At 51.4% G+C, this 22,119-nt stretch overlaps 1 protein-coding gene across 3 annotated transcripts in view; it reads right to left on the bottom strand.

Moving 5' to 3' along the window:
• Nucleotides 1–3,451: 3,451 nt before the first annotated feature.
• The window catches only part of SLC7A1 (solute carrier family 7 member 1), a 62,721-nt gene continuing 44,053 nt past the window's right edge, over nucleotides 3,452–22,119 (bottom strand). For all 3 annotated transcript variants that reach the window (XM_081046248.1, XM_081046247.1, XM_081046249.1), the window contains 9 exons: nucleotides 21,630–21,804; nucleotides 17,955–18,076; nucleotides 17,085–17,307; nucleotides 16,196–16,335; nucleotides 13,511–13,613; nucleotides 11,593–11,810; nucleotides 11,169–11,335; nucleotides 10,409–10,517; nucleotides 3,452–8,125 (listed from right to left, as the gene is read on the bottom strand). In XM_081046248.1, the coding sequence (XP_080902374.1) occupies nucleotides 8,022–8,125; nucleotides 10,409–10,517; nucleotides 11,169–11,335; nucleotides 11,593–11,810; nucleotides 13,511–13,613; nucleotides 16,196–16,335; nucleotides 17,085–17,307; nucleotides 17,955–18,076; nucleotides 21,630–21,804 (1,361 nt within the window). In that variant the 3' untranslated portion in view covers nucleotides 3,452–8,021. The remainder of the gene's footprint in view (nucleotides 8,126–10,408; nucleotides 10,518–11,168; nucleotides 11,336–11,592; nucleotides 11,811–13,510; nucleotides 13,614–16,195; nucleotides 16,336–17,084; nucleotides 17,308–17,954; nucleotides 18,077–21,629; nucleotides 21,805–22,119) is intronic.

The following is a 22,119-nucleotide window of genomic DNA, read 5'->3' as shown; positions in this document are numbered from 1 at the left end:
GGGCTGTCTTCAGCAGGCTGGGTGGGCTGGAGTCGGTGGGAAAAAGGACACAAAAGAGTGAGGACAACCACCTCACCATCGATTTCAAATTCAGACCTAGATGGGTGTCTGTTTCTACCCCAATGAGGGCTTGGTCTGTCCCAAATCCTGCCAGTTCATACCTGATGGCCACAGCGCTCTCTCACGAGCAGCAGGGGACGAGCCCTCCTGGTGGGGTGGCCACAGTCACAGCAGTTCCTCATCATGAGCTTTCTCGCCCCAACAGGGGGACCCTGGACAGCTCCATGGCTCTCCCCGTAACACCCATATGCAGCCAGCACACTTGTTTCAATCTAAAAGCACTTGTCCCTCCCCGACTGGCCTCAGGTTGGGCTGTAGCCCCCTGTTTGGGGATCCCTAGGTGGTCAGTTCTGGGAGTGGCAGCGACGTTAGGGAGACTGCAGCAAGTCTGCTCTCCTGAACAATAGAACTTTCGCCAATGATAAATCACATGGAGTCACTCCGGATCTGTGGGGATCACAGGATCCCCTCTGGATCATCCATGCTTCCTGATTATTGACGGGGACTACCTATTTATTAATGATTCACTTGTCAACCCGTCGCAGCCTGTTAGTGTCTCCTGGGATGTCCTGTGCCATCCATTTTTATAATAACCGCCTTCCATTGTCCTCCCCACAAGTGAGCTCTCACCTCCACTGAATAAACGAGCAGGCTTGCCCACTGGCACGTATAGGAAACAAGGTTAAAGGTGTGTCCTCCTGTCTGCGGAGGTCTGTGTCCCCCTCCCATGGCCAATTTGCAGCCAGCACAGGAGACCTCTGAAGTCAACCACTCAGTCACCTCCTCCGGGCCAAGGACCCTTGCACGCGTGGCTCTCCCTGCCTGGGGGACTTGGGTCATTGCAGTGGGAAGGACTGATGGAAGAGCGACACTCAGGCAGAAACCTAGACGTGGGTGCAGGCAGGCCTCAGAGGTATTGCAGTTTGGTTCCAGAGGACGGCAAACAAGTGACTACTGCAGGAAAGCCGGTTGTAATCTTTCTGCTGGTGGAGGGTCTTGCCTTCTATTTGTAAAAAACACAACATCCGTGAGGCACAATAAAAGCGAAGCACAATAAAACGAGGTATGCCTGGATGTAGGCCCCTGTCTTGGTCCAGGCTGTGGCACGGCTGGTGCTGGTCAGCACACGGGCATCGAGCAAGGTCTCTGGGCCTGCATCCTGTCGTCCAGAATCAGGGTCCTACCCACTGGACAGCTGGGGTCAAATGCTAAACAAACAAACAAAAAAATACCACCGAAGGCTGGTAAGCCATCCTGGCTGTTAAGGCAAGGGGAATTAATTCACTTTACGTTTGCTAAATGTCTTCTCTTTAATCAGTCTCTCTCAAACCTTTTTAATAAAACAAAGCAGAACAAAAATAACAGGCCCCTGGGGTTTCTGCCCACGCAGCTCTGCTTTCCCCCCTCAGCATGAAGCTGCGCCCTGCTCGGGAGATGGGGGCTAGTTCGCCTAGCTCACTGGGTCTGCGATGCTTTCCCCGCACCAGCGCACAGGGGCGGGATGCCGGGCGGTCCACAGCTGAGGCCACCCTCCCGCACGCGACCTAGGGGCCTGCCTGGGTGCAGCCTGCTGGGGCACCCACGGCACAGACAACCTAGCAGGCCACCAGGCACCGCTGCTGCTCTGTGCCACGCAGTCTCCGGTGTTCCTTGCTCCCAGAGCGATGGAGCAGCGGACGTGTTGCTTCTCCCTTTGCGGCATCTGCAGAGCTGGCATCTCAGTAGACGCTCAGGAAGGAACTTCATTGTTTTAGGGAGTAAACATGTAAAACATCCACGGGGAAGTGCAAGTCGCAGAGCTTCTCCCTTCCACGATTTAGCCGATTCCACTGGGATGAGGTGCTCACCACACTGAACAGCAGGCCAAAGGGCTCCCCTCCTTAGCAAAGCCACCGCCTGTTTCCATTTCTGAGCCTTTCTCACGGTGCATTTTTGAAATGCCTGTATTGATGGGTTGGTGGACCGGCTTGATGTTGCTCGCAGGAAGCTTATGCTTTTGCAGAGCATCCCCCAGTTGGCGTTCCAGCCCTGCCCGGCTCTGCTAGGCGGTGGGGCCAGGCTGGGTTGGAATGGCAGGAGTGGAAAGTGGCTGCAGACCCGGGATGTCACCTGCTGAGGAGCCCCCATGGAATTCCTCGTTACTGCAAATGACAAGCGGTCCAGGGCACAACTCTGGACTCACCAGAGGGTTCCATGACCAAACCGTGCAGGGAGAAGGTGCTCCAGGTGACTACCCCTCAGGCCTGCAGGCTGGATTGCTTCTGGGGTTCCGGGTCCTAAGAAAAGGCTGGAATCCGCGGAAGGATTCGCAGGCCGCCTGCGGGTGCCGCGCCGGCCACCAGGGGGCAGTGTGGCGCCGCGAGAACCGGCCCCGCCAGCGCTGGACCCGGGCGAGTGCTTGGCGGACTCGCGCACCACGTCAAGGACAAGCCGGCCCCGTGTCCCCGTGGGCCTGTCCCAGTTCTGGGCTCTCTGGGAAGCTTTGTGAAGCTGGCCTGTCTTGTGAGCCAGGGGCTGGGCTCGCTGGCGCCTGCCAGTTGTCAGCCTGGGGAGCCGGCTGGGGGGCACTACGGGGACCCCTGCCTGCGCGACTCCCTAGACACTGCACACCCTGGGAGCAGGGTGGGGACACTTCCACACCGTCCAGGCTCTGCTCTAGTTCACCACGTGATGGACGGCCATGCGATGTGCCTGGAGCACTGTGTTCTATGCCGACGAGGGGCCAGAGCCAGGCCCAGCAGCAGCTCCCTGCCCTGCTCTCTGTGGGCTGGATGTCACCTCCGGCGCCGTCATCAGCTAAGAGCACGCAGAGATTAGGCTTTATCTTCCAGGCCAGAGCTCTTCCCACGTGGGCACTGAATCACTGCATGTCAGTGACTGAGAGCTAAGGCCCACTTGAATGAAATTTGCCTCTGGCAAGAAAGTGTTCCTTTCTCAAGGGGGGCTAGGGAGCGAGCCATCAGACCAGCTACAATCCGCGCCCACCTCCCTGCCCTGCACACGCCCATCCTCCCTAAGGAACGGTGGTGTGGAGGGAAGCTGAGTGAGGGGTGTTGCTCCACCCACAGACACGTCCTTCGGCCAGTGAGCAGCTTTACGGCAGGAAGACCTCCAGGGCCCCAAACCCAAGCAAGTCTGGACAGAGTGGGAGGTGTTGAGACAGATCAGAGGACCCTATACAGGGGGTTCCCTGGTTGTGAGTGCTCCAGCTCATCGCTGGAATAAGGATTTCCACCCAACGGCTTAAGAGAACAGAGGCCATACCACATCTGCGTGTGGGCAGGCAGGGAGGCACTAAAGAAGCAAAGGGCAGGGTCTGGAACTCTCCGCGGGGCACTGCCACACTTGGGGACCCGGCCAAGAGCTGCAAGAACGGAGATCACACCGTGCCCACAGAAGCCATAGACAGAATTTATTATAGACTTTGCAGAAGCATGAGAGAGTGTACCACAGAACAGTCTGACTTTACAACATGAAGGATGGTAGGACACTCGACATAGAGTTGTCGGCAAAAACAGGAAACAGAGCAGTTTCACACTTTTCAAAGGCGATGGATAACACATATGCTTGCCTTCATGTAAAATAAAACCAGGAGTCCAGCAGACACCAACGTGATTTGCAGTTAGTGTCAAATCTAAAATCCAGTATCACAATTATAAGCAACTATAAGAAAACTATTAGAAAAATAGAGCATCCAACAAGCAAAAAATATTTTACAATTTACATAATAAAAACACAATCCATTTAATAATGGCTCCATGTTCAGTAGAAAAACAAAGTTTGCTGGAGAAACCACAGCTGTGCAGGTTGGATAATAAACCGACCCTTACTGGGTCATCACCCTTTGTGCTCCTTACACCCATCAATGCTGAAAGGCACAACTTAAGCAGGAAACTTATTTTAAATATATATTATAACTTCTCAAATGAGAAAATAAGTGCCAAAATTTAAAAAGTTTGTCATCAAGAAACACACAATCATATTGTTAATAAATTAACAAAGTCCAAGTGCATCTTCCCAGCCCTGCTTCCTTCCTGACCCTGCTGGCCGCGCTCACACCCTGAGAAAACCGATGTGGACCTCGCAGCCAAGGTCTTCCGTCGCATGGGGTCTCCCTGCCAGCAGCTGCACTTCCCAGGGCGATCCAGGACGGCTCCTTGACGACTGTGCCCTGAGAACCTTGGCCAGTCCACATCCCCCATGAAAGACAGCTGCCACTCAATGAAGCAACGGACACAAAAAGACTCTGGATTATGGTGATGAAGATGAAAGTCACTTGACATTTTTTTTTCTTGCCTTAAAAACCCTTCAGGCATCATAACTATGACGATGAAATAGAATGTAGCTTCTTGCACCACTGAATCAATAAAGCATTTCATTACCGAAAAAGTCCATGAGAGTCTGGCAAAATGTACACGCCCCGCAAGGAGCCTTACATACAATACTCATTATGATGGCAAACCTATTTTAAATTACACATAACAACTATACATGACATGTATTTAGTTCCATTGGAAGTGAACGCAACAATTCGCACACACGCGTCACACACCAGAGTGTGAACATGTCCACAAACACGCCTCTCCATCCATCCTGGAACACACTGGTCATGAGGTCTGTCTTCATGGAGATGGCTCTTGTTCTATGCATAACAGTAGGACTTTCAAATCGAAAGACTGGTCCTGGCAGAGCCAGGCTAGGCCCCCAAAATACCTGTGAGCTCACCTACCTCCTGGGTGGGACCCTGGTGAGGCATGTCCACTCACCCAAGGAACCCAGCCTCCCACCCTGTCCTCAGTTCTGCCTCCAACGTTAGACTACAGGCCACCCTATTCAGGACAGCAAAACCCGGTCAATTCAGAATGCCCACTTAGTGGCAGGGGTGGAGGGGAGACCTGGTAGAACCAGCGTTCCTGCCCGTCTCCCCCTCCCCCCCACGCATGAAGCACAGGCCCGGCACCGCCTCCAGGCGAGCACAAGCCGTGCCACAGGTGCACCAGGCAGTGTCACGGTCTCGGGCGGCACATGGCAGGGGGGAGGCCTGTGGCGTCCGAACCACGTCAGCGCATGGCACCGGAGGCTGATCGCCAGATACACTCAGAGGCACAAACCAAAGGTGGGGAAGTATTCGGGCTCCTGACGATAGCAGACATTTAGCAGTCCTTCCCCAAAGCCTGGGAAAGATGGCTCGGTCACGCTCACTCGGTTTGTTAAAACCAACGCGGCCCAAAGCTGGCTGACAGGGTGTGAGCAGGTGGGGTGGGAGCTGTGCAGAGGCCGAGAGCCCCCTTCTTGGCAGCGCCTTTTGTCTCGCAGGCCCCCAGAGGCCTGGCTGCTTCCCTGCAGACCCCCTTCAGCACAGGTCCTAGGGCTCTGCTTTGTCTGGGGCGGGACAACAGAGGCAGGAAGGGGCGCTCCTTGTCACAAATGGGTCTTTCCAATGTGAGCAGATAAGCGCAGACACAGTATTTCCAAAGGGTGTGTCTCTGGAGGCCTGGAATTTCTGACTTGTAGGAAAATACCGGCTGAGCCACGAAACAGAATCCTATTATTGTTGGTGGGGGCGGGGGGGATGTGAAACTGTCTGACACTTAGGTGAGTTTTCTTTTTGCCTGTGTGTGTGTTTCTGGGGCAGGAATGGGGGGTGTGATAAGAAAAGTCAACTCACATTGAGGTTTAGCCCAACACCATCTTTACGTGACTGCCCTCAATACGGAAAAGAGCCAACTGCTCTTAAAAGGATCACAGGGGCCATGGGAACTGTCCCTGTCACCCTCAGGGGCCCTCCCCACATGGGGGGCTCCTGCTGTGACGGGAGGGTGCCCCGCTTTTCCTTAGCAGAGCCCCCTCCTGTTCTGGGCTGAGGAAGGAGATGCCTGTCGGGAGGTGCTCATTCGTGACAGTGTAGGCGACACAGCTTCTGCTTGTAGAAGGATGGATGTTGCTAGCTGGAATGTCAGTTGTAACCAGTCTGATGGGTGCTGTCTAGCACAGGAATTTCAGCCAGAAAGAGAAATTAAAGTTAAAAAAAAAAATTCTCTCTCCCCTTAAACTTTCTTAGACACACTCTTCCTCAAAACTCTCTTTGCTTATGTGGACAAATATCAGATAGATCAAGCAAATAACTAACAGGCCCCTAGAAGACAGCAGACAACCCAAACCCAACACCAAACAAAATAAGTTAATATTTATCAAAATATTTTACAGCACCAAATCCACGTAAATTTAAATACCTTTCTTTGGAAATCCAAGCGTTGGGCTCTAAGGAGCCTCCATCTGGGGCCTGAAGGATGGCCCAGCCCCAGGCTGCCCACCCACTGGCCAACCCAGACATTTGGCTGTTTCACTAATTCTTGCATTTTTCTCCAAAGACCTTCTGGGGCAGAGGGAGAAGAGACAAATGCTGTCAATTTATCAGGCTTCTTTCTATCAGATTTGTGCCAAAGGCCAGGGGGAAGGGGGAAAGGAATGGGAAACTAAGCTTTGAGAGCAGAATGTACGTTTTCTGTGGGATCCAAAATGCCTGTCCCCTCAGCTCCTGTCAACAGGGGCCCTTCTGCCTCCTGAATTACAGTGTAAGTGGAGGAAGGCTCGGCCAGCGTTCCCGTTTCTTCTCGCTCCCACCTGCCTGGACGTGTGAGCACCACAGGCAGCAGGCTGTGTGTGCAGACCTAGAGGCAGGGGTTGGGGCAGGGTTACAAACCCACGGCATTCAAACACATACACCAGAGGGACAGCAAGACGACCCCGAGTCGTCTCATGTGTGGACACCACACTCTGGACAACAGGCCGATGGCACCCAGTAACTATCTGGCCATTTTCCAAGTTAAAACTAAGTGCCAACTTAATGTGGTGGAGTGAATCACAGCAACTCACAGGACTCAATTTGCTTACACCTAAGAGAGGGGCAAGAGAGATTGTGTCAAAAGCCACAAAGGCTAGGAGGACCGGTCGCCATCACCTCAGAATGAGTGCACACCTGTCCCGGGAACCTTACAAGACCCCAGAAAGTGCCTGGCAGGACTTGGTGACTGGCAGACAGCCAATGAAAACGGTGTTCTGAGCTCCGCTCAACTGAGGCCGGCCCTTCTTAAATACAGTGTCATGTTCCAGTTACTCAGGACACACAGCCAGTGGTGAGACAGGCCAGAAGCAGCAGGAACCGGCCACGCTCAGAAGGAATGAGGCTGAAGGAGGTGATGTGCCCTGTGCACATACGTCTGGAGTGGAGCCAGCCCTCCCGGGCCCCCCTCGTTCCCACAGTGGCGCTCCCTCTCCCGTCTGCCCTCAGTCCCACAGTGGAGTGCACTGGGTCTGTCACGCGGCAGAGCAGAGCGCCTGCCTGGGGAGCAAGTGGAGAAGGGGTCCCAGTTCTAAGACCCCTTCTGGAAGTAACTCAGAGGGCTGGGGCAGGAGAAGGAAACCAGCCTTGCTTTCCTCTGGAATAGACCGCTGTCCTTTGGCTCTGCAGGGAAACTGTGGGGACATCCTATTTTGTGGTACTCATCTTGCATCTATGGCCGGCTGTTTGGGGCTGAGCAGGGAGATGGCTACTAAGAGTTTATAGCGTTTGTGCATTTTCAATACCAGGACAGCGCCTGGGAACGAGGCCTGGCTTCCCACGTAATCAGAGGAGGTGACCTCCATGCGGCTGGGGGCCGCAGCGGCAGGCAAGGAGAGGAGCTGCTTTCTTTCGTTCAGAGGGAGTTCAGGAGACAGTGGTCAGCTGCAGCCAGGGAGCCATCGGGGTGACGGGGCCTGGCAAGCCCGCCACAGAGCAGGATGGGGCAGGCCCCACACGTAGCCGCTGAGGACGCAGCTTGAGCAGTGAGCCTTCTGCCACAGGGAGCCTTGTGGGTGCAGGTGGGTCCGGTGGCATTGCTGGGGACAGCCAGGTGCTTCTGGGTTGTCCGTGGGTGTCCCTCAGGGCTGCTGTCACCTCCGGGGGACAGACCTGTGCGTCACTTGCAGTGGTCCAAATTGCCATCAGGAGTCCTCGCTTGGCCAGCAGCCAGGGACGCCTCCTCACTGTGCCACAGACCGTAGCCAAAGTAGATGACGAAACCTGTGGGCCGAGAGCAGAGAGCAGTGAACAGAGGGAGAGGAGTTCGAAAAAGCCGAGGACAGCCTCCCACGCGGCCTGTCCGGCCTGCCCTTCTACACGGGGAGAAACAACACAGCTTCAAACAGGGTCAGCAGAGGGGCCTGCCCGCCTCCGCAGGGGTCCTTCTGGAGAGCCTCACCCTCAAAGGGTGCTCCTGAGCAGCAGAGCAGCTTGGCTGGGACCTCAGGGAGGAGAGTCGGCCCCACAGCTGCATCCACTGACCACCAGGTCTGGCCGGGAGCCCTGCGGTGCTGGCGGGAGACAATGGCACGGACCCTGCGGGGGCCCTGCTGTCCGCACGGGGGGATTCTAGCTGTCTGCACAGGCCCGAACACCCCCGTTTTCTCTGCACAAGTGACTGTCACACTGCAGCAGGCATTAGGTATCACAAGATTCAGTCCGGTCCAGCTGGCACTCTGAAGGTCTGTGGTGGGGCCCAGAGATCTGTGTTTCTAACTACCCACCCGGGACGGGGCCACCCTTGTGCTGCTGACTTATGGAGAACAGGCCTTAAAGGAGGGACTCAGCCACCGATAGTCCAGGAAATAGTTAATGCCCGGAAGCTCAGAAGGGGGCGTCCTCCACCCCTGGCAGGGAGTGAGGGCTGAGAGCACAGACTGGCCAGCTCACTCCAGAGAGGCTCTCTGGGAAACGTCTGTGCAGCCAGCCCTGGGCTCTGCTCCGTGGTGAGTGAGGGGCCTACAGAGCAAGGGGCAGCAAAGCACCCCTTGGAGATCACGCAGCAGTGGAGCAGCCACCTGCCCCGGGGCTGAGAAGTTTGGCAGAAGCCTGGTGCTGAGCTCACTGCTTTTCTCAGAGACGCTGAGGGAAGATGGTCAAGACCAGGCCCCTGCATCAGCACTGGGCCTCAGATGCCGGGGAAGGTCCCCGAGGCCACGTCCTGCAGCTCTGGTGGCAGAGGCTCAGAGGGGGACAGGCCGCGGCCAGCGGCAGAGAGGCCAGTAGCACACGGCACCTCGCACAGCTCGCCAGGTGCAGCCAGAGCCCGCGGCCCACACGCACAAGTGCAGTGCAGACGTTCCCAGCGCGGGTGACATGAACCCGTGTTGTATAGACTCACAGCCAGGTTCTCACTGACGTCAAGCTCTTGCCCAGTCACATAACTAGTTCAGGCAAGAGGCTATCAAAAGACAAAGTGCCTGAAAGGGACTTTCAGGTACAACCTACCAGGAGCTCCATATTGTTTGAGAGAAAACTGCGGGCTTCATGTGTTTCCACTGTGGTTTTTTTTTGTTGTTTGTTTTTCAAATTTATTGGGGTGACAATTGTTAGTACATTTACATAGATTTCAGGTGTACAATTCTGTATTACATCATCTATAAATCCCATTGTGTGTTCACCACCCAGAGTCAGTTCTCCTTCCATCACCATATATTTGATCCCCCTTACCCTCATCTCCCTCCCCCCACCCCTCTTACCCTCTGGTAACCACTAAATTACTGTCTGTGTCTATGAGTTTTTGTTTCTCATTTGTTTGTCTTGTTCCATTGTTGTTTTTGGTTTATATACCACATATCAGTGAAATTATAGGGTTCTCTGCTTTTTCTGTCTGACTTATTTCACTTAGCATCATACTCTCAAGATCCACTGTGTTTTAACACCTGAACCAAGGGAAGCTCAAGAGTCATCCAGCCAAGTGCCGTGACTCCCCGAAAATAAGACCTAGCAGGAAAATCAGCTCTAATGCGTCTTTTGGAGCAAACATTAATATAAGACCCGGTCTTCTTTTACTGTACTATAAGACCGGGTCTTATATAATATAATAATAATATAATATAATATAATATAACATAACATAATATAATATAACATAGTAATGTAATGTAATATAATATAATATAAATATAATATAATATAGTAATGTAATATAATATAGATGTAATATAATATAGTAATGTAATATAATACAATATAGTAATGTAATATAATATAGATATAATATAGTAATGTAATGTAATATAGTAATGTAATATAATATAAATATAATACAATATAATGTAATGTAATATAATATAAATATAATATAATAATATAATACCGGGTCTTACATTAATTTTTGCTCCGAAAGACGCATTAGAGCTGATGGTCCGGCTAGGCCTTATTTTGGGGGAAACGCGGTAGCAGGGGACACATGAGCAGCAGGGCCCCGGCTCCGGGCGAGGGCTCGGGAGATGCTGGGCTATGTACGGGCGCGCGAGCAGAGTGGGACCCCCACTGACGTACCTATGAGCATCCACACGGCAAAGCGGATCCACGTGCCTTGGTCCAGCTGCATCATGAGATAGACGTTGACAAAGATGCTGAGGACGGGCAGGACTGGCAGGAAGGGCACCTGCAAAGACAGGACGTGGCGTCAGCTCGGCGGGCGTCTGACTCATGTACCACAACCACAGGGGACACAGCGTGGGCCTGAGATTTACCTGGGGAGGAAGTGAGCGCCAATCCCACCCCTGCACCCCAACCCACACCCCCACCCCCCCTGCACCCCAAACCCTTACCACACACACACAATACACCCACAAACGGGCAAAGCCTGATTAGGCAGGAGTTTGGTGCTAAGGTACTGCCAAAGGAAGCTCTAGACTTATTTTCCCCTCTTGTTATTTTCCTGCTAAAGGTGGGGCCAGAAGGATTCCCCTTTATCTCTAAGGTTAAACTATTTTATCATTTGTATAATCTAAACTACAGAAGCCTTGGTCACCTTCAAGACTTGGTACCGACATGCGATCCTCCTGGATGACATTTCTGAGAAGCCCCTGTGGACGAGGTTTGCCCGGCCACCTCGGAGCCAGGGGCAGGGAGGCCTGCCTTGTCCAGGGTCACATCCTCGGCAGGCACTGCACGTGCCCTTGGCCCCTGCCTGACATTCTCGAGGCTGGCCGGCAAGCACTGCCTTGCAGACACCCAGGCCCGCCTCCCAGCAGAGGTGCCAGGGTCTGTCCTACCACGAGGTCCCCAGCAGGCCCGTGGGGGACCTGCTCACCTTAAATGACAGCTTGGTCTTGCTCTCAGGCTGTCTCCAGATGACGACCGTGACCACGGAGCAGAGAACGGAGGAGCCAATGAGAACAAAGACCACCCAGAGCTCCTCTCTTATCAGCGCCTCCTTCCCATGTACAGCCACAATGCAGAAGATGAGGATAAAAAGTGCTGAGAGAGAAAGAGAGAGAGAGAGACGCATCTCTGTCATTTCTCAACTTCCACCAATATCCCCAGTTCCCCTCAGAACCGATGGAGAGGGAGGCTCCGTTTCTGTAGGCATCGTCTACAATGGGGACAAAACAATGGACAGTACAGCTCAGCAGCAAAACAAGTGCTACCCTTCTGGAACCTCCCCCACCCCAGTGACAAGCAACCATGCAACCAACAGGGACCCCAGATAGTGCACAGGAAGTGCAGGCTCTTACCTATGAGGCTGGTTGAAATGTTCACAATTAGCCCAGAGAATTTGGAGGGTTCCGTGTTTTTGGGTGACAGTAGGGTTTTCAAAGAAAACTTCTCTGCTTCTGGTAAAAAGCCTGTGTGGGAATCACTGGTGCTCACCAATTCATTCTGGTCTACTTGGTCCAGCTCGTCGGCAGTTCTGGCCATCTGGTACACCATGTTAGGTTGCTCGGGCTGATACCTGTGCAGAAAAACATACTGCATGACCACATGCTTTGCTTTCATCAGAAGAAGGACACGCACTATCTCAAGTTCTTAGTAAGCCTTCAAAGGTAAGTTGCCCAGGACATAGGGCATAAAATGGGAAGATGATCAGAGTAACACCTTCTCTGGGAAAATGGCAACAGAAGGAGAGCTGGGTCCTCACTTTCTGCTCCTGCTTCTGACAACACCCTCTGCAGCGTCTTTGCTTTGAGACATCATGAACCAACCCAGAGGAAAGTCCTAAGACGGTTCTGGCTCTGAGAAGTAGCATTGGCCCTGGGATGCTTAAGGCATTAGGCCACTTCTAACAAAACTATGCTGTAGGGAGCTAAAAGCACAGCCAGAAATAGAAAGCAATAACATTAGGATCCTATTTGGTGCAGAGAGCCAGAGAAATGTGTCTGCAGGCTGATGCGTTTGAGATATTCTGTGTGCAAGACCTAATTGGATCAATTTATTTTAAAACTCCAAGTGCCTTGGTATAAATAAATCTACAGAGCTGGGTCAGAGACCCAGCCAGTGGTATGATTTCTAAGACACGAGCAACCTGCAAGTGCAGCAGTCATTTTAAATGAGGCTTCTTATCTTCCCACCCAAAATGAACAGAGCTCAAATCTTTTTCACCAGCTTTGAAAAACAAAGTGCCTTATTAATTATTTTGCGAATGTTCTCAGAGGGAGCAGAAACATATTCACCGTATTTTCACTGATTCACTTATGCAACACCATTCGGTCATTAAGAAAGTGGGGGGACCCTGGAGAAAATTCTAGCAGTGAGCCTTTGGGGAAACCAGTTTTGGTAGCAAACTAGTTTTAGTTGATTCTACAAAGCCGCACCAAGGCTCAACCCAGGTTTTACATACATTAACTTCTGGGCACACTGGAAATGAAACCCGTGGCCTTACAAGTATAAATACCTGAAAAGAAATAGGGAGGCTCTTGCCAAATGACCAACACTGAGTCTCCATGAGTACTTATTCTCATCATGAATGCCATCTCGGGCCATTCCTGGGAGTGAAAACGCAGAGACCTGTCCTTTCAGAGCAAAGGAAAACTGGCCCCAGGGATATGCGTTGTGGGGGAGGGAATCCTAGGGGAGCTGAGAACACCGGGACACCAAGCTTAGGCCACCCTGGGGGCTGGCCTGGTATACACAAGGCTAGAACAGCTAGGATCCGGAAAAGTCTTCGTAAATGTCAGCCTTGGCCACCCCATGTCATATACTGGGACTCCTTCCTCCAGCAGCAGTGCAATGAAGCGTCCCAGTGACTTGAGTGTCACATGTCATCACACTGACACAAGTTTCACTGGATTTTCCCAAATCCTACAGGGCCAGTGCCCTATCCCCTCTGGACCACACTGAAATCACTGCCCTAAGCCTTCAAAACTTCTGACCCCAGAATCCAGGCCCACCAGTCAGGGTAGTCTTTCAACACCTAGCCAGAAAAATGAGGGCATATGACAGAGGGTACCGGGGCCTCTACCCTGCATCTTTTCAGGGGTGTTCAATGTAACTAGAATCTCAACCACCAGGTCCCACCCTCTCCTGGGCAGCACCCAAAGGACCTACCAATGGCCTGAAATTTACACTGTGTAAACCGTAAGTTTCAGCTGCAAAGAGGCTAGTGGGAGGGTACATGTGCACTTCTGTCATGGGCCCCAGAAAAGCCATACATACCGTAAAACCAACACACAGGCAGCCACCAAAGAGTAAGCCAGGAGAGTGCCGATGGACATGAGGTCCACCAAGTCCTTCAGGTCAAACAGGAAGGCCATCACAGCTGGGGAGGGACAAACATCAGCATCCATGGACGCCCTCTGCCATACTGACATCCAGAACCACCACCCACCTGGGATCCAGGGCACACAGGGGTACCGCTTCTCTTTCCCCCTTCGCCTCCAGCCCTTTCCATGGAAAGACATTGTTTAAAGGAACACAAGCTCGGGATTAAATAGCATGCATAATCCTCAACAGACGGCACTAATGAACATTTATATACAGAGTACTTTCATCAACATGCTTTTTTGATCTTCATTGCAACTTTAAAAGCTATCCTTACACTAGAGATGGAAAACCTGAAGTTCAGACATATTGGGAGAGAAACCTAAGGTCACACAGCTGGTACGTGGAAAGTCAGAATCTGAACTAGGTTCTTGTAACTCTGAGTCCAGTGTTTCTTCCTCTATACCAAGATGACTCATAGACAGTCATGTAGCTCTATCAATCCACCCATACATTCATCTACCCACCCATCCATCCATCCATCCATCCATCCTCCATCCGTCCATTCATCATCCATCCATCCATCCATCCATCCATCCACCATCCATCCATTTGTCCATCCTCCATCCACCATATATCCATCCCTTATCTATCCATCATCACCATCCATCCATCCATCATCCATCTGTCCACATCCATCCATTCATCCATCACCCATCCATCCATCCATCCATCCATCATCATCCATTCATCCATCGATTGATCATCCATCCATCCATCCATCATCCATCCATCCATCCATCCATTCATCCATCCATCATCCATCCATCACCCATCCATCCATCCATCCATCCATCCATCACCCATCCATCCATCATCCATCCATCCCCCATCCATCCATCCATCCATCACCCATCCATCCATCCATCACCCATCCATCCATCCATCCATCCATCCATCATCCATCCATCCATCCATCCATCATCCATCCAGCATTCATCCATCCATCCACACATCCGGCACTCACTGAGCACGGTACACACCACTGAGGAGGTAAAGCAGACAGTCCCTGGCCTCCCTGAGCATATCATCCAAGTTATACACATCGGTCAGTAACAGTGATGAGGAGGTGGATGAAGGAAGGGTCACTCCCAAACAATTTCAGTCCTTTCACCATGACCACACTTTAGAAAAAAATAACACATGCATGCTTATTTGAAAAGCTTTGTACTTTGTGAGTGTGTGTGTGTATTTGTGTGGATACGTAGGTCAAGTTTCCCATTTAAACAATAACCTGGCTGGCTCTACTTTCGGCTATTTTCAAATCATACACAATCAAGACAAGTTAAAGCATAAACACAAAACTATTACTTTTCCACAGATATTTCTCAAGCCCCCAGAGATCGCTGCAACTAAAACAAATTTAAACTGCAAATAAATAATAAGATAAAAGAATAGTGACAGCCTCCTGGATAATTAGAACAGTGTCCAACTCTGTATGCCACAAACGCCTACTTCCTAGTCACCGAGAAACTCGAGACAAATCTCTTCCATGTGAGGTGATTTTAGAAAACCTAATACTTATTGGCACTTCCACCAAACAAAAAGAAAGAGTAAATCCTTGATTTGGTGAATGCATGTACTTTATAGCCATGTTAAGGATTACAGTTTCGTCTCCCTTAATCAGCACAAGAGAGAAATTTAGTCCAGTCTTACCATGGCCATTTGATAAGTCCCTGTGGTACAAACTGACTGGTGTCACTTGTCCTAATTTACCAAAAGCCCTGCTTTTCTACTAACACTCCAGATGGAGCCGGCCTCTTTAACATAAAACCAAACCACATCCTGTCTTCATCTCTGTGCCCCCACTTGCACATCTGTACGATGGGATCCCACTGCCTCTCGGGCTACAAAATGCAATAATTAAAGGAGGAAAACACACCCAACAGCACGTAAGTATCAGGACCCTCCCTTTCCTTAACCAGGGGTCCCTGGAACACCCCCTAGGCTCAAAGCATTCTTCAGCCCACTGATTCCACCTGTCAAAACTGACCTCTTGGGGAGGACCCTCCTATGTGGTACGATAAGCCTCCTCTGGGCCTGCCATGGTTTCTACACTGAGGGCAAGCGGCTTCACCAGCAACACCCTCAGTAACCCCTGGGGAAGAGGTGGCACATTTTATACATGCCGATCCTAAGAACCCCTTGTTTTCCAGAGAATTCATGAGCTAAGACACAAGGACACTGAATTTCCAGTGCTAATACAAAGTCTCACTTGACTTGAAAATGCAAGATGTCATCTCACCAAAGTCTACTCAGGGACATTTAGGAAAGGGGGAGACTAATGGCTTTGAAGGGACCATGTGTGTCTTAAACTCTGGCCAATGAGAGGATAATAATAATAGAAGAAGACACACTTTTGGACAATTCCATCACATCCTCTGTAACACTGGCCTCTGTCTTTTATCAAAAGGGCAGCCACACTGCCACATAAACCAGGTTCCAAGGGTAAAAACCGAATGTTCAAAAGACCAGTGAAAAGTTTTCACAGACCACAGCACACTTCAGGATATTTCCCCAGGCAATAATAATCACCCGACTGTTAAAATATTGGCTTGTGAAGTTAGCTACAATTCTTACCAGCGATGGCACCTGAGGTTAGTGTGGCGATGATGGGTGTTTTTGTCCTGTTGTTGATTCTGGCCAAAAACTTAAACAGCAGCCCGTCTTCGGCCATGGCATAGATAACGCGAGGCATGGGGAACATGGAGCCCAGAAGGCTGGATGGGAAGAAGGCACAATGCGTCACCCACAAGACGAGCTCACGAGGAATGAGGGCGCCACGACACACGCAGGCACTTAGCTCTGAGCAGCGGGAGCCCTGACTCCTCACCAAGAACTGCCACCCGCAAACCGTGGGAAGCCCACGGCTAAGGAGTCCCCTCCACCTACCCCGGAATAAGCACCGACTCTGAGGACACATTCCATGCAGGAATGGCCAGGCCTAACATAGCTAGCACGGGGTCTAGTCTTTATTTCTGCCATTATTTCCAGCTGATCAAACAGAAAATAAAAGCATCATGGCATTCGTGAGGATGTCTCTGTGGAAACCAGTATTTACCAAACATTTCTTATTTATACCGGCTGGTAGGAAATTCCAGGGGCAGAACGCCTCTTGCTCAAAGGCACTTAGTCCCCTTTTCAAGAGCGCTGGGGCTTTACAGCCAAACAGAGGCCAACACGCGGTGTTCAGAGAGGTGGCCTGGGCCAGTGGCCGAAGCCAGGGACGGAGCACGTCCCTTGCTGAGAAGGTGACATTAAAACGTGGGCCTCAGCCTCTTCAACGTGAACGGCCAATCACTGCCGATGCTCGGGGATTACAGCCACAGGAAAGGGAGAGACGACAGAAGCGGGGTTGGGGCACTGGCGCCCTTTCCAGGGAAAAGGGCAATTTTAACAGCACACCGGCATGCCTGGCTGCCCCTGGCCCACCGCGCCCACGTCACCCCGCGAGTCTCAGGATCCTCACCTGGTAGAAAGCGCACAGAGGGAGCCCACAGCCACCGCGTACTTGGCTCCTTCCCAGCCCACGTGCTTGAAGGCGTCCGGCAGGGGGCTGTCCTTGTCCAGGCAGAAGTACGGCATCATGAGTGTGAGGGCGGCGGACACCCCAAAGTAGGCAACGAAGCAAATCAGGAGGGAGGCGACGATGCCCACGGGGATCGCCTTCTGGGGGTTCTTGACTTCCTCACCTAGAAGCAGCTGGGAGTCAGCCCAGAAGGGTGCCACAGCGAGGGGCACCCCCAAACACACAAGGCACCCAAGGCGTTGCAGTGTCCAGGGAGTCCATGCTACCCATGAATGACCCTGTGAGAAGCAGGGTCTCCCAGGCTCTGGAAATGGTGGGGGGGTGGCCCTTAGCAACACAGACTGAAGACCCACAGGCCTTTGCATCATAGTTCAGCATCATAGTTCAGACTGAAGACCCACAGGCCTTTGCATCAAGGAAAAGGTTTGTTTCCTTTGGCCGGGAAATTTGGGGGGTCCTGATACAGCCAGAATGACAGTATTTTTAATGGCCTCGTTTCTCCCGGATACACAGATAAGGAATCAGGCTGCAGCCACAGCTGTCATTATTCCATTCTAGCAGCAGACCAGTTAGTCATGTTCACAATGCAGTTTCCTGCCAGGCACTGCGACGTGGGGAAGTGATAAAAGCGGGGAGGGAGTGGATTAGCAGGAAGCTACAAATCTACAGGTTACTTGTGTGAAAGCCCGGCAACTGGCACCTGCCCACAGGAAGGAAAACAGTGACTCGTGGGTAAGATGAGCCCAGCCTGCAGGGGAGGGCAGGAGGATCCGGGCCCGGGCTCTGGACAGCGGGCGACGGTGGGCTTACCTGTGGTGGCAATGCAGTCGAAGCCCACGAAGGCATAGAAGCAGGTGGCCGCTCCTGACAGCACACCGGAGAACCCGAAGGGCATGAAGCCACCAAAACCGGGATCCCCTTTGTTTGTGCCACTAGGAAAAAGAGCCAGAGTAAAATCACAGCACCAGCTTCATGGTCCTGAACAGAAGCGGTTCCAAACAGTCACCACCTGACTTATGAGCACTGTCGGCTCCAGACCCTCCATACGCAATCCTCCTTGACAGCTGTCACCAGCCACTGCGCTCCGACTCTGCGGACAATGGGCCTCTCGCTTTGCGTGGCCCAGAGCCACAATGTGCACACTGAGCCCTTTCCAGAAGCATCTTCTAAATATTGACTTGGGGGGAGGGTCATGGAATGGAGGGACTGTGAGACACGGTGTCCAGCAGGAAAGAGGGACAAACCAACAACGGTGGCCTCTCCCCCTGGACCCTTCAAGAAGGAAATCATGCCAGCCAGTGCAGGGGCCCAGCCTCAGGAATAAAATGCAAAAAGTCTCCCATGCTGTGCTTCCCTGAAAATAAGACCTACCCAGACAATCAGCTCTAATGCGTCTTTTTGAGCAAAAATTAATACAAGACCTGGTCTTATATTGCATTACGTTAGAGAAGACCCAATCCTATATTATAGTAAAATAAGACAGGGTCTTCTATTAATTTTTGCTCCAAAAGAAGCATTAGAGCTGACTGTCCGGCTAGGTCTTATTTTCGAGGAAACATGGTGTTTACTAGTAATTCAGGTTCAAAACAAGCATTTCTAGAGGCACTGAGGTGTGGAAAAATGAACTGTTTTAGTCAACAAAAGTGCTTCCCAAGCACCCACGTGCACAGGTAAATAGGGGGGTGCTTGCGTGGCTGGGACCAACGTGGGCTCATGGGCTCAGTGTTTGCTAAAGAATGCAAAGTCAAGCACATTTTGTGAACCTCAAAGTCCTTGAAGATCCAGAAAAGAGTCCCAGTGAATGGAAACCTGTGACTAGACAGTGTCTAGGTCTCAGCAGGGGGCGCGTCAGCCCCTCCCAGGCCCCAGGGGGTGGCAGTCTCTGGGGTCAGCCCATCCCTGGCCTGCCCCTCATGAGGTGATTGGAAGGCAGCCTTACACAGCCTGGCCCTTTGCGGCCACCAGAAGAGCAGCCCAGCCCCTTCCAGGTCAAGAAGGACGGCTTTAGCCCCTCCCCTGCAGGCCACACCTGTTGCTGGCCACAGGGCTACAGGTTGCCCAGCTGGTAGCTCATAAAGAGAAGGGAACACCCCCGGGGAGCTGACATCTATGAGGAAGCAATCAAAGCTTAAAACAAAACAGTTGATGGCCAAAAAGCTCAGAAGATGGGGGATGAGATGACCAAAGGAGAGGAGGACCCAAGGTCAGGGTGTTTTCGGGGGTGGGGGTGGGGGGGGGAAGGGGGCTGCCTCCCGGCAGATCCTGTGACTCCTGGACACAACTAGAAGAACGAGAACGTCTGTGCCAAGTCCCTGAGGTCCCCAGGACACTGGATAAGGAGGCCAGAGGGACCACAAGTTGAAGACAGCGGGAACCAGCTAGACTGCAGGATAACACTTCTACCACAGACTGGGACAGACCGACTCACAAGCTCCCAGAGGCCTTTGCAGCCAGCCAGCCATGAAGCCAGCACCGTACGATTACAACTGCCTCCCAACCCACACAGCCTGAAGCCCCCGTGCTGTGGTTTGATTGGGAAATACTCTACCACCTCAGAGAGACAATTCCACGCAAGACTGTGTGTGGCCATTGTCAGGACACAAAGCTACAGCAGGTCAAAAAAAAAAGGAGGAATCTTACAGGTTTTGATAAAACGAAAAGAGCAAGCCACCCCCTGTCCCAGTGCACTCTACCTCTTCAAGGGGCTGACCCACCGCCCTCACTGGCTGTGTCCCCAGGGCTGGGGGCAGATGTAACGGAAGGGGCCCCACCCAGGACAAAGGGGCCGGGCAAACACACGCCACTTTGGGAGGCCAGGACACGCAGTGTGAAGATGACCAATGACAGTTAATACCATGGGCTGGGACAGACAATCTCTTCATTACAACTATACAATTAAATCTTGACTGACAACCAGGAAACAAGAACTGTCCTGCATATTTCATTCCTGACCTGTAAATGGCAACCAATAAAACAGGCGCCCAAAGTTTTCAAAGTCTACTGCTTCTTCGAAGCATATTTTGAGTTGGTTTTAAGCCACCCTGAATGAATGGGCACCAGTAAACTTGGCATAAACATGACTCAGGAATGCTTGGGAAGGATATGTTTAAGGTACTCATTTCTCTGGGAACACAGTTTAGTCCCCAAAAAGAAGCCTCTTTTTATTTTAACTATTAGCCATGTAATAATAGAGTTAGTCAAGTTTCATGCATTTAATTCAAGTTTCCTGTTTGCCTTCTGGTTGTGAACTAGTCACACATCAACGTCTTCCCACTGATCAGACCCCTGGGCACTTGGCCCTTAACCAGCAACCACATTGGTGTGTGAGCACTCAGCTCCCCAGTGTGAGCCCTCATTTCCCAGCTCCCCTTGCAGCTAGACATGGCTGTCTACAAGATTCTGGCGAGGGAAATGGAGCAGAAGGGATGCGTGTCTTCCAGATCTGTCCTCTAAAGCACTGGGCACTGTTCCGCACTCTCACTCCCTTTCTGGGGCAGCTGGATCTGCCTGTGCCCACAGCCCAGGTCTGACCAGGTAGATGAGGACAACATATTGTGGATGAGGAACACCCGGTGGACGAGCCCGTGTACAGCCGTGCTGGCCAGCCAACCAGACTGCTCATTGCGGGACCTGAGACAGCATTTTAAAGCCGCGTTTGAAAAGAGTCTCTTTATCCGAGCAGTTTAGCTTTTAGCTGTAATTAAAATACAATCATAGGCAAAACTAAGTTCCCCTTTCTCCATCCCAGAACCCTAAGATCCACCTGAAAATCTGACAAAAAAGATCAAAAGGATACATTATAATTGTTGGTTTTTGTGTCCTAGATAATACGAGTTTGTCAGTGAGGGTTCACTGAGAGGCCTGAGGCAGAGCGTGGAGCGCTGGCCTGTCACCTGCCTCTAACTCTGGTGACCTGAGCTAGACACATCAGGGGGCTGGGGCCACTGTCTTTCAGGGTTGACGCAACCCAAGTCAAGTGTGGGAGAAAGAGATTATTATAACGACATTTCGATACTTTAGTAATTCTGAAAACCTTTGATAAAAGTTCCACAGATTTCTTCTCTCTTCTGAGTTATTAAATAGGAAGGCATTTCAAAATAAAATGCTATCGCCAGGGTATTGCAGAGAAAATCTTTTCTGAACACAAAACTCATAGGATAGTCATGAAACAGTATGAGAAAAAAAGGGATTACTTAGTGAGTGTGACAATGGTCCTCCTTTCGGAATTATGATTATATGATTTCGATATTAGAATGAAGATTCCGTTTTCCCCAATAGCTTCCTTTGTTATACGATGTTCTCAGTGCAGGGAAATAATACTTAACAAAAATTCCAAACTAATGAAACACCCTTGGCTACTTCCCTTCCATAAAAAAATATGAACAAAATATTCAAATCACATTTTATAAAAAGCTCTCATGGTTCCAGCCAACTGCATCCCCCAAATGCACGAACGGTCACACGTGGGACAGATGGGAGACTCACTTGTTCAGGCAGAGGCTCCCGGACGTGTTCCGGATGTCCTCCTCGGTGAGCTGCCAGTTTTTAAGGGACCCTTTCACGAACCCGGACACCATGATGAAGCCCAGGACCAGCACGTTGACACAAGTGAAGACCTTGTTGACCATGGCTGACTCTTTCACACCGAGAGTTAAAAGTCCTGAGAACGTGCATAAACGGGACACTGGGTGTTAACCTCAGACCAGGCAAGTCCTTCCTGGGACGACACAAGACGAGACGGTGACTTCAGAAGAATTCAGGTGGCATCAAACCTCTGAGGCTTCTGTGATCCTCTGGGGACAGGCTGAATTCATGACTTTCTAGAGGCAAGGATCAAAACTAGCGACGTCCTGAGGTGCTGAATACTACTGAGGACACCAGTGGGGACAGCAGGTGACGCGGACGATAACCCCATAGCCCAGCGCCCCCTGGAGAGGGGGTGAAGTGAGCGCCTGAACCCTCCCCTGCCCCCTCA

Source organism: Rhinolophus hipposideros, assembly GCF_964194185.1.
Source record: "Rhinolophus hipposideros genome assembly, chromosome: 4".
In the NCBI taxonomy this organism is placed as follows: Eukaryota; Metazoa; Chordata; class Mammalia; order Chiroptera; family Rhinolophidae; genus Rhinolophus; species Rhinolophus hipposideros.
This window is presented reverse-complemented; position numbering and strand designations above follow the sequence as displayed.